This window comes from Durio zibethinus, chromosome 24 (assembly GCF_047325235.1).
Source record: "Durio zibethinus cultivar Kanyao isolate XHJ-2024 chromosome 24, ASM4732523v1, whole genome shotgun sequence".
Taxonomy (NCBI): domain Eukaryota; kingdom Viridiplantae; phylum Streptophyta; class Magnoliopsida; order Malvales; family Malvaceae; genus Durio; species Durio zibethinus.
The window spans coordinates 768,304-782,020 of NC_143185.1; the positions used below are offsets into that span (position 1 = coordinate 768,304).

The 13,717-nt window shown below is 34.7% G+C and overlaps 2 protein-coding genes and 1 pseudogene across 5 annotated transcripts; all 3 read right to left on the reverse strand.

The window, feature by feature from the left end:
- LOC111316521 (NAC domain-containing protein 83-like) lies at window positions 1-1,577 on the reverse strand. Of its 3 annotated transcripts, XM_089753595.1 has the most exons (4): window positions 1,119-1,260; window positions 915-994; window positions 511-776; window positions 1-398 (listed from the first exon to the last, which is right to left on the reverse strand). In XM_089753595.1, exons 2-4 carry the CDS (start codon window positions 955-957, stop codon window positions 108-110), a joined length of 600 nt encoding a protein of 199 aa, XP_089609721.1. In that variant the 5' UTR covers window positions 958-994; window positions 1,119-1,260; the 3' UTR covers window positions 1-107. The 3 variants fall into 3 exon arrangements, with proteins under 3 accessions (XP_089609721.1, XP_022774213.1, XP_089609720.1); XM_022918478.2 differs by lacking the exon at window positions 915-994 and having other exon boundaries at window positions 1,119-1,577; XM_089753594.1 differs by lacking the exon at window positions 915-994 and having other exon boundaries at window positions 532-776; window positions 1,119-1,551.
- A 5,480-nt stretch (window positions 1,578-7,057) lies between these two features.
- On the reverse strand, window positions 7,058-9,657 carry LOC111316523 (glycerophosphodiester phosphodiesterase GDPD1, chloroplastic-like). Its single transcript, XM_022918481.2, has 7 exons — window positions 9,487-9,657; window positions 9,172-9,356; window positions 8,585-8,644; window positions 8,145-8,426; window positions 7,951-8,046; window positions 7,656-7,852; window positions 7,058-7,422 (listed from the first exon to the last, which is right to left on the reverse strand). The coding sequence occupies exons 1-7, from the start codon at window positions 9,581-9,583 to the stop codon at window positions 7,185-7,187; spliced, it is 1,155 nt and encodes a 384-aa protein (XP_022774216.2). The 5' UTR covers window positions 9,584-9,657; the 3' UTR covers window positions 7,058-7,184.
- Window positions 9,658-11,654: 1,997 nt separating this feature from the next.
- On the reverse strand, window positions 11,655-13,606 carry LOC111315879 (uncharacterized; annotated as a pseudogene). The gene is made up of 3 exons (XR_016333042.1): window positions 13,247-13,606; window positions 12,872-13,091; window positions 11,655-12,786 (listed from the first exon to the last, which is right to left on the reverse strand). The product of XR_016333042.1 is annotated as an uncharacterized LOC111315879 (transcript).
- Between the last annotated feature and the right edge of the window lie 111 nt (window positions 13,607-13,717).

Below are 13,717 nucleotides of genomic sequence, written 5' to 3' on the forward strand. Positions count from 1 at the left end.
TCCTTGAAACAGTTAAATTTTCCATTTCTTTTTCCTTTTTGCGCATTTTTCATTTCTTGCACAACACTTAAGAAAGATCTGATACAAAGTCTAGCGAACTGTTTTCACTACTTTCTTATACAACCATTTGAGTAAGAACTAATGAAAGCACTGCTTTCTTCCTGATCTAATCCATTGGAAGAATCCTCAGTAATTTCACTTGAACTTGGTGAACTTGGTTGAGGAGGAGGAGGACCAAAGATAGAGCAGTCTTCCAATGTAAAATCGATACAACTAGGCACGGTCACCACACTAGTAATCTGACTATTATTAGAAATGACTCCATGTTTTTTAACTTTTCGCGTCCTCTGAAATACCCGGAAAACTAACCAATCTCTGAACAATTCCCTCTTGGACATCTGCAAATATGGCAAATCCATAGCTAAGATAACGATTTTTATCAAAGTTTTTGATAACTGCTACTTATACTTGCAGATATGAGATGTACTAAAAAGTTTGTTGTTATATTACCAGAGTTAAATTAAGAGTTACCACAGAGCCAACAAGGTGAAACTGATGCAAGAGCCATCGAGTCTTAGTCTCATTAGAAGGGTTCCTTTCACGGAAAATCAAAGCTTTTCTCATCCCAACTACTTGATTGCTTCCAGAAGCTAAAATTGGTTTCTCTTTGCCTACGGGCTTCCAGTAACCAGAACCAGCTTCTACTCTCTTGTATTTGTTGTTACCGTCATTACCATATCTGGTACTAAAGAAATACCTATTTTCTTTCAAATTACCTGAAACCCACAAAAATTAAGATCTTTTAGACAACCCCTCCCTATTTTATGCTCAAGCTGCAAGTATATAGCACATGTTGCATAATTGTAGACAGCTTTGTTTCCTAAGCTTTAACAAGGCTTTGCATTATTAGTTACCATAACTTCCATTATCGCATGAATCCTCAAAGAGTAACAGCATCAAGAGAATTTGAAGGATAAGGACATGTACGAAGTATCTGATAAACAGAATATTAATAGACTAAAGTTGGGTTTCAAAGAACTAGGAATTAGAAGCACTAGTTATAGTTGATACTAAAAGCGCATTATTAACTTTGAGAAACTAATGGAAAACTAACTAACCTGGCAAGCTCCAAGGATCAGTATGGAAAACATCAAACTCAGGAATGACAGAAGCAGGTAGCGGAAGATTTAAGGCCTTTCTCTTCAAGTAATGAACCACAAGCTCTTCATCTGTAGGACGAAACCTATAGCCTAAGGGCATCTTGATCCCTCCATTTGCAGCAAAGTTTTGACTTTCCATGCTTCAAATTCTCAGAAACCTCCTCAACCAGCTAGCTTAAATTTGTATGTTCTACTTCTCTGATATATCAACCAACCAAACTTGAGCCAGCTTAGCTAATTTAAATCAAGCAAAGTAACCCATGTGGGATTGGAACGTGCAAAGAGAGAGAGAGAAAGAAAAGGCAACTAACAAAAGGAAGACTTTTGTGGGTTTAATGGGATTGTAGGGAAGCTGCTTATATACAGAGAGAAGAAGAAATCCAATTGCCAAAGTTCAAACAAACTCCTCTTGTTCCTACTCGGAGCTCCTTGCTAAAAAACCCATTGCTTTATGTCGACGGGTCGTTTCTAACACAAACGTGTAAGAAAACTTCTTACCTTTTCCTGTTTTTGGTCATGGAGCCCACCGCCCTTCCGCTCTTTCTACAGTGAGCCCCACGTGTGTCACATTGGTGCTGATTTTCTTTGAAGTGGAGCCCCTCATTTCAAGGACCCTCCAAAAGATCCAAGGGTCCAAATCAGTTTTCGTTGCATCTCAATCGTTCGTTTGAAATACCATAAACTCAATATGACAGAAACATGACAGAGGATAACATTAATAAGATTAATAAAAATGATGACTGTGTAAATCAACATTCAATTAATCTTATTCATGGTTTATTTATGCCAAGTTGAAAGAATTTATCGTTACAATTCAACCAAAGCGAAGTGGGGCCTTCTTGTGTCCCAATTCTTCAAGGTTGACGAGATAAAGATTTTGTCGTTAGATTTTGTTTTGGTTACCTGTTTGACGAGTTTTTATTCCCTACGACTACTAGATTTGTTTCATAACTTTGTTGCTTATATATATTTTTTGTGTGGAATATTATCATTTATCTTTAGACTTTTCCGTCATTTACAGCTCCCATTCCCACTCTCCCAGTATTTTTCACTATACAATTCTGGAAAGAATCAAAGATAAAAAAGAAAAAAAAAAAAAAGAGAAAAATTGGGTAAAATTAATGGAAATTACTAAATACTAATTAATTGACCGTTTTACCTACCTCAAGTTAGGTAGAAGACTGATTTTAGGGTGAAAAAATCCAGTTTAGCATAGATAGAAATTACCAAACCTTCTTTTTATTCTTGCAATATTAATGAGAAACTTCATATAACATGTCATTACAAAATATTCATGCCATGAAATGTCACATCCATGAAAAGGTTTTATATATTCTTTTAGTTATATTACTTGAGTGCTATTTGCTTCATGTAGGATGTTGAATTCAAGTCAAGTATTCAAAAACATGTGAAAGCATGAATGAAAATCATTCATTAAAAGACAAAACTTGATTACTAATTCACTTATATTTGTTTAGTGGAAATTCATGAACGTTAAGCAAACCCAAATTTGACATTTCACAATAAGAGTTCCAACCCAAAACGACAATTATTTTCAAACAATAGTAGTCAATTCATCCTCATGAAGAACACAAATGACGAAGCAACAGGCACGAAAGAATAAAAAAAGAAAAAAGCCTCTTGTTTTCTACGTACCTTTCGTACTAAAAAAGAAAATGCCTCTCATTTCCTACCTTTCGTACGCTTCATTTGACTTTTGGATACTTTGTTTTATGCATCATTGGGATGGTTAGATTCAGTCCAAAATGTCAAATCAATGCCTAAAGGTTTATTTGAACGGAAGATGAAAATGTTTTAATGAGTTTAAAAATAACGGTTAAAAGAAAATTGATTATATATATTTTAATATAAAAATAATAATTATGAGATGAAAATAAAAAAATTATTAAAAATTTTTTTTTAAAAATATATTTAAAAATTATTTTTATATATTATAATATTATTTATAATATTTAAAATTTAAAATTTTTATTCAATGAATATTATATAATTTAGTTTATTTATTATATAAATAAAATTAATTTTTTATATTAAATCAATAAAGTTATTATTTTAAAAATTTTAAATTAAATTAAAATAAAAAAAGGAATTATAACAAGACGAAAAAGAGATAAAGATGAAGGATTATGGGCTAAACGAGATTGCGGGCTGCGGTGAAAATGGACTTTTTTTTCACTGGAACTTTCATCTCCAGTTACTGACCGGAGAATAAGGCTCTGTTTGGTTTTAACTGTACCTCTAATAAGGTGCAGTTGCCAATAAAATTCGTGTTCACTAATGTTTAACATTTGTTTGGAAGTTAAAGTTGTGTCACGTTTATCTATTTTTCTTCACTGGAAGATTTAGCTTCAGTTGAAAAAATGCATTGGTGTTCAATTTTTTTTCTTTTTTTATCTTTTATTTTATATTACAAAAACAAAAATATCCTTATAATTTATTCTTTGTTTTTATTTTAAAATTATAAAATAAATTTATTAATTTTTTATAATAAATAAGTTTTATTTTTTAAATAATAAACTAATTAATTTTTAATTAATTTTATAAATATTAAATAATTTAAATTTTTTATTAATATAATTTATTTTCTAATATTTTTAATGATAATTTTTTTTCGCTTTATCATTATTATTACTTTTACATCTAAATATATATATATTTTATAATTAATTATAATCTTATCATTATAATATTTAATTTTATCGTTACAATAATTAATTTTATTTCTATCACTATTTCTAATATCATTAAAGTCAATCTCACTTTCACCAGCTATATCCAAACGTATGATTTGAACTAAAAAAAGAAAGACAATCGCGCCTCAATTGCGCTAATCGTCCATCTAACGAAGGCTAAATCAACCACGACAATGACATTTTTGACGATGGATCAAAACCCACCATAAAATAATCCCATATGTTTTCGTTTCAAGTAATACAAACCCTTGGTTTTTTTCTCCCACATCGAAATGTGGAACTTTTGAAGAACAAAACACCTCTAGAGGCGTGTTTGAACGCACTGACTTTGATTTGTTTCAAAGAGACAAATGTTTTGAAGATGAATATTTGAGTGTGCAATTAATGAGATTGGTCAGAATTGTGGAGGGGAAGAGACTTTTTCTCTCCTATAGCCAGCCTTGAAGTTGACAATTTCGCCAAGAGATTGGGTACATTGTCAGTATAATCTTCCCATTCTTCTTTTATTCTCCTGAGAAACATTTCCCTTACTAAATTTATCATTTGCTTTAGTCGCCAGCTGTTCGATCATATCTTTGAAAGATCCTTTTGGTCGGTGTCTTCCCCAACATATCATTGATTTCTATGATTGTTGTAATCACAAAGATGCATTGTTTTTTTCCACAAATTATTAATCATTAATTTTTCATTTCTTTCATACTAGTCCTATTACGTTTCCCTCCTATAATTAATTGTATTTAAATTAGATTTGAATTCCACCGCATTTTTTAATGTAATATGATAATTAGTTGAATTTAAATATTAATTTTAATAAAATTTTTTATTAAAATTTTTTTAATTATAATTATAGTAATAATTATTATTATTTTTAATTTTATCAAACTAATCTAACTGTCGTATCATGAATCATAACATTTACTTTAAAAAAGAATCATGCTGAAATGGAAATGTGTGAATGCCAACAATAAAGTAGGTTGGCTGGTAGGGAGGAAAGAAAAAGAGGGAGGAGAGGTGATATACAGTGATATATAGTTTACGTGTAAAATCATTTCCCCTTATCTTACATATATATTATTGCTATCATGCAACCCTAGCTAGCTAAAGCCAAATCTCAATAATCTCCATAGTTGAGACGAACAACAAAAGCGACAAGTGAAAGTTATAGCCATAAAAACAAAGGGGAATTCAATACATGGAACATGCATGCATGCATCACTTCTACTGTAAAATTGGCCTACTTATTTAGTACAGGTTACTGCTATATATCTACTTGCTAGCAGCAGCAGTAGTGGGTAATTTTAAACATCAACCTAAGCTTTAATAACTTAGCCTAGCTAGAGGTCTAGTCCCTCTTTGTAAATTTGAGAGAAAATATAGAACTACTGAAACCCTAAACTTGGAGCTGGATTTTCAGTCCACCTAGCTTTATGAAAGGAGGGAAATCAGACTTTTTCTTATTCTATTCATACCCAAGCCAAACTCTCGTGAAAAAAATACATATATAGCCATATTATGAAGGGCTAAAAAATAATTACATAAGGTCGGAGTGATTACTTGATTTGCTAGGATCTGTATTCGACCACTTATATATTCATCACTTTTGCTGTAAAATATACTACAATTTCATATTACTAATTGAAAGATAGATTAAAAAGTAAACTCAAGCAATCCTTCATGCCTTGTCCCCAATGAAAATTGGGATGGAAATGAAGGCAAATTTTGAAAAGTTAAAAGGCAGGTTATCAAGCTTCCCGGCTCTTTCCAATTCATTCAAATTTGGATGCTTTAGATAAGATGGGATTAACCCAACAGGGAAGCCCAAACCCATATAAGCCAATCCTAACAGATTTGTTCAATGAAAGTATTTTATAATCACGAGCAAGCATGCATGTCAATTGCCATCACAGAAAATAAGATATTGATAATGCTCTTGGTTTTTTTTTTCTTGGCACATACACACAGAGAAAGAGAAATATATCAAATTTGTGTTATTGTCTATTTCAGTTGCATAACTTTGTAATTTCAATTACGCTCTAATTATACATGATTTTGACGTGTGTTTTCACTCCAACTACGAGTAAATGGTTAAACTTTTTTGAGATAGAATTTTAATTAATTTTCATCATTGTGCATAGACAGTAACTTTGCTAACATCGATGCAGATCATGTGTTAACTATATATGTCGGAAAAAAGAATTGGAGGTTGGCCAGAAAAACATGTAAATGTCTAATATACTCCAGATGTCGAACAGTCAGCCGACAGCTACCAAAAGCTTTGTCAAAGCATACAAAAGATGAAGCAACTGCCTATGAAGAATCAATTCCTAGATTTGGTTATTCCATTAGTCACAACAAAAACTTTGCCACGCCAGCCTCACTTTTCTTGTTTCCATGCCTTTTCTTTTTCAGTTTCTTGCTATTCTAGAAAAAATTTTAGCTTTAGCTTTATCTTTTCTCTGCATCATTACACATATATGGTTTGCATTAGCTCTTATTATTTATTTATGTCTTTTTGAGATTGTATATTGTGGGTGCTTACAGAATCAAATCCATTGTTTCAAATATGTAATTTTCATAGTGATAAATGACAATGCAGAAACACTGCCAGACTAGCGAAGATAAATCACTGAACTGATATTCGTATCCCTACAAAATTTTGCTATTCCTCAAAATATGCGGCAAAAGATGAAGCACCTGCCTATGAAGAATCAATTCCTAGATTTTGGTTATTCAAAAACTTCGCCACGCCAGCCTCACGTTTCTTGTTTCCATGCCTTTTCTTTTTCAGTTTCTTGCGATTCTAGAAAGAATTTTAGCTTTAGTTTTAGCTTTATCTTTTCTCTGCATCATTACACATATATGTATATGATTTGCATTAGCTCTTATTATTTATTTGTTTCTTTTTAAGAATGAAGGCTTATTCAACATTCCTTTGAGATTGTATATTGTGGGTGCTTACAGATTCAAATCCATTGTTTCAAACACTGCCAGACTAGCTTAAGATAAATCACTGAACTGAAATTATGATAGATAATTAGTCTTTTCTTCGTATACCCTCTTTCCATTTGCATGATAGTATCTAACAGAAAAAAATAGAAAAAGAGACATTTTTCTTCTTTTTTTTTTTTCACTACTAAATTTTGCTATGCATCAAATATGCGGCCAAGTGATAGACACCAATGGTTCGGGGAATGAAAATGATAGTATGAAAGATTTTCCACCTTAAAAATAACAATCTATCTACAAACGTGTTATTGGGTTACGGCCCAGAAGGAAACAATTGGCAAAACTATAGTGTTAGAGGCAAGAGTTAGTGTTGTATCAACTCTGGAATTAGCTTCAAGAGAAATGAGAGCTCCTGCTGTGAGAACTGAAGCTTTGATTTTGCCTCGGTCTCCCCATTCCCTTCACTTAAACCCTCCTCTGCATTAACTGCTTTGGCAGGCTTAATCATGTCAGCCACTGCCTGTGAGACCTCTTGAAGAAAATCAACTATCACTCCATCAATTCCCATTAAATGTTGCATGTAAACAGCCTCAGGCACATTGCTGCAGTAAAAAGCAAAATTCAAAGTTAGATGGAACATTCCAAGCATTAAAAGTAGCCTGTCCAGCTTTAGAGTATGAACAGATTGGAGAAGAAATGCAAGATTTGACTGTGAGAAAACTTTTGAAACAGTCAAAAAGCATATCAGAACTTTATGATGGCCTAACAAGGTCAAACCTTCCAGGCTGCTGGAAGGATGATGATTTACTAAACATATTGCAGTTTAGGAACTTACTTGAGTTTGCCGTATGTCAGGAGAGAGAGCTTAGACTCCTTGATCTTAGGCACTGCTCCTGGGTTTCTGAACACTCCTTTGGTCTCTGAAACAATCCCTTGTAAACCTCCTTCCAAGCAGACCTTTATGGCCTCCTCCAGGGAATTCCTCCTAATATCATAGCAAAGTTCGGTCCCACCATTTGTTAAGAAGAAAACCTGTTGATTTTCCACAGATAAAACATTAATTAAAATAGCCTAAAAGTAGGCACAGATCATATTGTACGTTGCATTAAGAATGTTGCTAGAGTCCTTACAGGATAGTTGTTCTGCAACTTCCTAACAAGTTGAGCTGCATCAGGCTGAAAGCTAGAGAAGATTATGGGCCTATCTTTAGCAAACTCAAACACCACCTGTCACAAAATTCACAGCAATTAAGAACAAAATTCTTTACCATTCCCTAAAAAGGAAAAAGAAAAACTATATGTGAATCTCATCCTTAAATATGTACCTGCAAAATGACTTGTAGAACATGGGTGAGATGGTCTTGCTGATAAACAATATTGTCATCAAATTTCAACTCAATATTGAAACCTAAAGAAGGCTCAACTTTATGGAAAGCTTCTTCCAGTGTACAAAGTGAATCATCAATTTCAACATTCCACTTAACAATTTTCCCATCTTTTGTTTTCCTCAACAAACATTTCCCATCTTTCCCTGCTTCTCTCTGGGGTCCATAGCGAAGAAATTCTGCTAAACACAACTCTGCGACTCTCTTCTCAAACACTGTACCCTGGAATACCAAATTAAATTTCAGAAACACTGTAAATAAAAATTAACCTTGGTAATTACTACACATTTTATAAAGGAATATATATATATATATATATACACATTCACAGATATATATATATATATATAAAGAGTAGAAGATAAGAAAAGTGAACATACATTTTCTTCAGAGAGGATAAAATCGTCATGGAAAATGACAGGGCAGTCATCTTTTGTCACCTACAAAAAACCACAATGGCTTTCTTTACTTTCCTGTGATTGGCTCATTGCCATTTTTTCATCACCACCACACTCGTTTTTTAATTTCATAAAAACAAAATCTTTTTTTTGTTTTATTAAAAAAACCCAGAAAAAAAACACCATCAGTAATCTTTCACTTGAAAAGCAAAACTACATCCTACCAACAGAAAAAAAAAAAAAAAAAAAAACTATTACTCCAATTAACTGATTAAGGCAACACAGACTCAGGGTTTTAATTTTTGTTTTTCAAAAAGAAAAAGATAAATAAAGCTAGTAAAACCTTTCGTAAACGCGCTTGTAGGCACGTGGAGAAGAAAAAGACCCACCCCCCGGCCCACCTACATTAGACAGAGACAAAAAACCTTGTCGTACGTGGTGAGTGCACGACCGCTAACGACAAAACCACGTGGTCTCATATTTTTTATCTAACTTCTAAGATTTCGGTTCATTTAAAGACGACGACGACAACAACAACGCAAAATTATCATAAGAATTTGAATTGTTACCTGAACGTCAAATTCAATAAAATCAATGGGAAATTTAGCAGCAGAGTTGAAGGAGAGGATAGAGTTTTCTTTAATGGCTTTCATTCTTGAATCAGAGCTTTGTAAAAGGTTCATGCCATGCCCTCGATGCCCTATTACCAAAAACTTTGGTATCCTAAACGACGCTGCCCTGTTCAACTCCAACCCTACACCCAAACAAAGAAAAGTCTCATCATCAGACGGTTCATAGTTCGTACATACATATATTCATCAACAGCAAAACAAAGAACAACCCAGATGATAATCTTGATCATGTAATCTTAAATTTGAACGTACCTTTGGAGAAACGGGTGGAGTAGAGAGAGAAAGAAGCGCTTTGTGGGACTTGGTCGAGGTTTGGGACGTCGGAGACATGAAAAGCTTTAAGAGCCATTGTTATAAAAACTAAAACAGAGGGTGAGAATTGGACAGACGAGGGATTTTGAGGATTGTTGCGAGGATTTAGAGAAGAAGGGTGTATTTAAGGAGGAATACCCTCCAATTCTGCAAAATATGCCTCAGGATATTCTCCCTTATAACTTCATTCTCAAGTTACCGGTTGACAAGTCAGCTTATTCCGTTAAACTTAACGGTGGTTTATCTGGTACTCCCGGGTGCATGAGAAGTTTCGTTGGAAATTTGTTCTTTTTTATTTTACAGTCAAATAATTTTCTTTAGAAGCTTCATTTGTTGAAGCGGCGAGAATTGAGACGTTGTCAACGCTGTCGATAAGGAACTTTGCCAGGTGATTTTGACAACTCATTGCACGCGCTCTGGACGTATGATTATTGATTAGAATAAGTCAACGATGGGGTGGCAGCCAAGCCAGCAGCAAGCATTGGATAAGGTTCTCTGCGTTGGTTGTTTGTATGATGTGTTTCCAGGGCAGACTTACCTGTCAAGATTGGGGGATATGACCCTAACTTTGGAAGAAGTTTTGTTGAGATGTGGCGGCCATGTATATATATATTTTTCTCAATTATATATCGTGTTGATTTGAAGACGTGTTAGGGGGCGGTGGAATTATTTGGATCAAGTTTGTTGGAGATATGAGCATTGCATCTGGGGATTTGGTATGACAGGCCCAATAATGGGAACATAGAAGTGTAGAAGTCGATCCCTCTGTATAGGTGCCAAGCCCTTGAGAGGTAGTCCAGTTCTCCATTCTATTAGTATCATCTCTATATTTTCATGGACAATCACCTATTCTATTCACAATACCTTGAGATTTCTCAATTCAAACCTCACTTGTTTATCTATTTTTGGCAACATAAACCTCACTTGTTTTACTCAAATGCCAATGCGGCTGACAATTTGAAACTCCTTGAGTATTGCTTTCAAGATCAGCATGTTCGATTACTAGGAAGAAGTATATTGGTACAAAATTCACTGCCCATGCCCAAAGCCCCAAACATCTCAATTATCAGACCGTCTAAACACCAGTGATGCTAATGGAAACTTCCATCCTGCCTTATGTTGTTAGTATCCATCAAGTCCACCAGGCCACCAGTTCACTATGGTCCTTTAACTTCACGATTTAGATTTGCTGAAACCTAAAGTTAGGGTGAGAAAAAATTTGATAAATTCAAAAATTAATTTGAAATTATATATTTGATCTGGTTTGGATCAAATTTTTTATTCGATTCAAATTAAGTTTTAGTATTAAATATATATATTAGATTCGAATCAGATTCAAATTAAAAAATAAAAAATTGATAAAAATTAAATCAAATCAAATTATATTTTTTAAATTTTAAATATATTTTAAAATTTTTAAAATAAAATTAATAGAGCTAAAGTTCCCGTACATACGAGAAGCAAAAACTTTAGGACCCTAACTAACCTACTGTTCGTGCATGTATTGCCCACTGTGCCCCATAGCATAACGGTGACCTTAGAGTTCAAAACATTGGGAAAAAGTTAAATAGAATAAAAATTCTCAGCTTTCCCTTTCTCATATCTATGCTATATGGTTACCTTTCCTGTAAGTCCGGTGGTTTTCAGGGTTGAAAAAAAAAACTCACTCCAGAGATGAAAAAGTAAGAAACAGAAACAAACGGATAGATGAATAAACTAGAAAAGAAAAAAAAATGCGCTGAAAGACATTAAGATGAGAAGGTGATAATAAATGAGAGGGAAGGAAGATGAGGAAGGGTGCATTAATGGTGAAGCCATGGGTATTAAATATTTGCTGAGAGGGTAACTTAATTGCTTGCGTTTATCGCTGCTATTGTCTGTTCGTCCTCTAGGACTCTGTGTGCCTTTCATTGTTAACCCCATCTCTCTCTGTCTCTGTCTCTCTCCCCTGCAACCCACTCCCCCAGATCCCATTTAATGCTCTCTCTCTCTCTCTCTGCAGTGATTTAGTTTAATAAATCCCAAAGGTGAAAATTTATAATTCATGATCTTTTACAAAATAGAATCCATGAGGCAAAAGCCATCCAGAAAAACAAGAAAAGAAAAAAAAAAAAAAACAATGGTTTTACAAAGACCAAAAAGCATATCTAGTGGACAACCCAAGATATCAAAACATGCAAGAAATGCTAATAAGGGGGTGATAACTTGATATCATAAAGATAAACTCATTGGCTTTACTTCCTTAATTGTAGATTCATCAACTCAGAGTTGAGTTGGTCGAGTTTCGCTGTGACTTGCTGAACCGTACTGAGCTAGCTGATGAGACCTCAGTCGAACTAGAAGCATTAGTATTTGGGCTTGTTGATGAGGGTTCTTTCAGTTGTGATGAGGTTGTTTCCTGGGGTCTGTTTGTTGGTGGTGGAGCTGCACAAACTGGGATCACTGATCTGATTTTAACTGCTGGGGCAATCCTATGTGGATTAAACCCTCCAGTGTAAATGTGCCGGGCCATTGTAGGTGCCTTTACAGAAGTTGGTGTCATTTGCGATGGATTTGAAGATCCAAAAAGCCTTCTGATAATCTGGCTTGCTTCAGTTCTTGTTGCACCGTCAACCATGCAAGTATTGAGTTTCCCAGTACTGGATATTGGAACTGGCCTGTATATAGAAGTACTACTTGTACTTGCTCCATAGACATTACTATTTGAAACTAAATTGCTAGAACTTGAACCTTCCTTTTCAATGGTCTTGTTGATGACATCTTGTTTGACAGCAAGCCATTCTTCCTCATCCAAATGATCTTCCAGTGGAGGAGGCAGTTTCACTTCTGATTTACCCCTAATTTTTATTGGAATGCGTCTGTTAGATGAATAGTTAAATAGACTGTCTCTAGATGAAGTTGGTGGTAAGATCTTTGAAGCTATTCTAGGTGGGGGTGGAGGAAGGAAAGATAGAAAGCTGTTTTGTTTTTGTGTCGAAACATCCAAGGCAGATTCCATTAAGAGATCCATAAGCCTCCACTGTTGTTGGAGTAGATTGTTACCAGAGGTGGAAGAAGATGAAGAGCCAATGTCCCTGTTAGCCCTGCCCACTCTTCTTTTTGCTTGGTTATAGTCCTTCCTCCTAAGTTGTTTGTTGTCATCTTTTGGCTTGAAACTTGAGAGGACTCTTGACACAACTGCCTGATCCTGATCCTCCCGATTGTCGTCTTCTTTATTTGTCAATGAATCCAAGTTTGGCACTGTACATAATATGTACAATAATCATGCGCTAATGTACAAATATTAATATACGATAATAATCTAAAATGAGGAATCGAAGTTTACTTCTTTTCAAGGCAGACCAGGCTGCAATTGCAGCATTCTTCTCAGCTTGCTTCTTTGTTTTGGCAGGCTCACCCGTGAAATTCATACAGGCAAGCTCCACGGTGCAAGTGAAGATTGGGACATGACCAGGACCTGATCTTACGGTGGTGTACACGGGGAGGTTAAGCCCAGCTCTATGAGCAGTTTCCTGAAGGAGGTTCTTGTAAATTCCAGTCTCATCCTTCATTGCATTACAAAAGCAAGGAAAAAAAAGATGAGATAAATCTAACATCTAACAAAAGATAAAAGCCTGTGCTTAATCTCGTCTACCATCAAGAAAACTATTGAATAAAAGCTAATAAATATGGAAGACTTGTTATATCTGAAGGAACTTACAAGAACTCTTGCAGTGAGAGACCTTGAAGGACCCCTTGCAGACAGGATATTGAGAGCTACTTCTGCAGCAGCGTGCTCAGCCTGTCTCAGCGTAGGGCAGTAGCTGGGGCTTTCAAAGATCTCACCATTGAAGTTCACAGACGCTTTAAATCTTGGTGCATGATCGGGTCCTTCTCTATTGCAGGCATAAGAAGGGAGGTTAAAACAGCTTCTTTGCGCAAGTTCCTGCAGTTGATTCTTGAACATGTCTGCCATAATGAAAGGAAACCATCCGATATAAAAGCAATTAAATCCAGATGAAAATCCATATCATTCCCATCAACCTAGAAAGTTAAACGAACTTTTAAAGGCCAAAGAGAAACTGACCTGATAAAAGAAAATGAAGCTAAATGACCTCAAGTACTAAAAACCAAGAGTCAAGGAACTCCACTCACTTCACCTGATTTATCCCTCCAACATTAGTATAGGAGT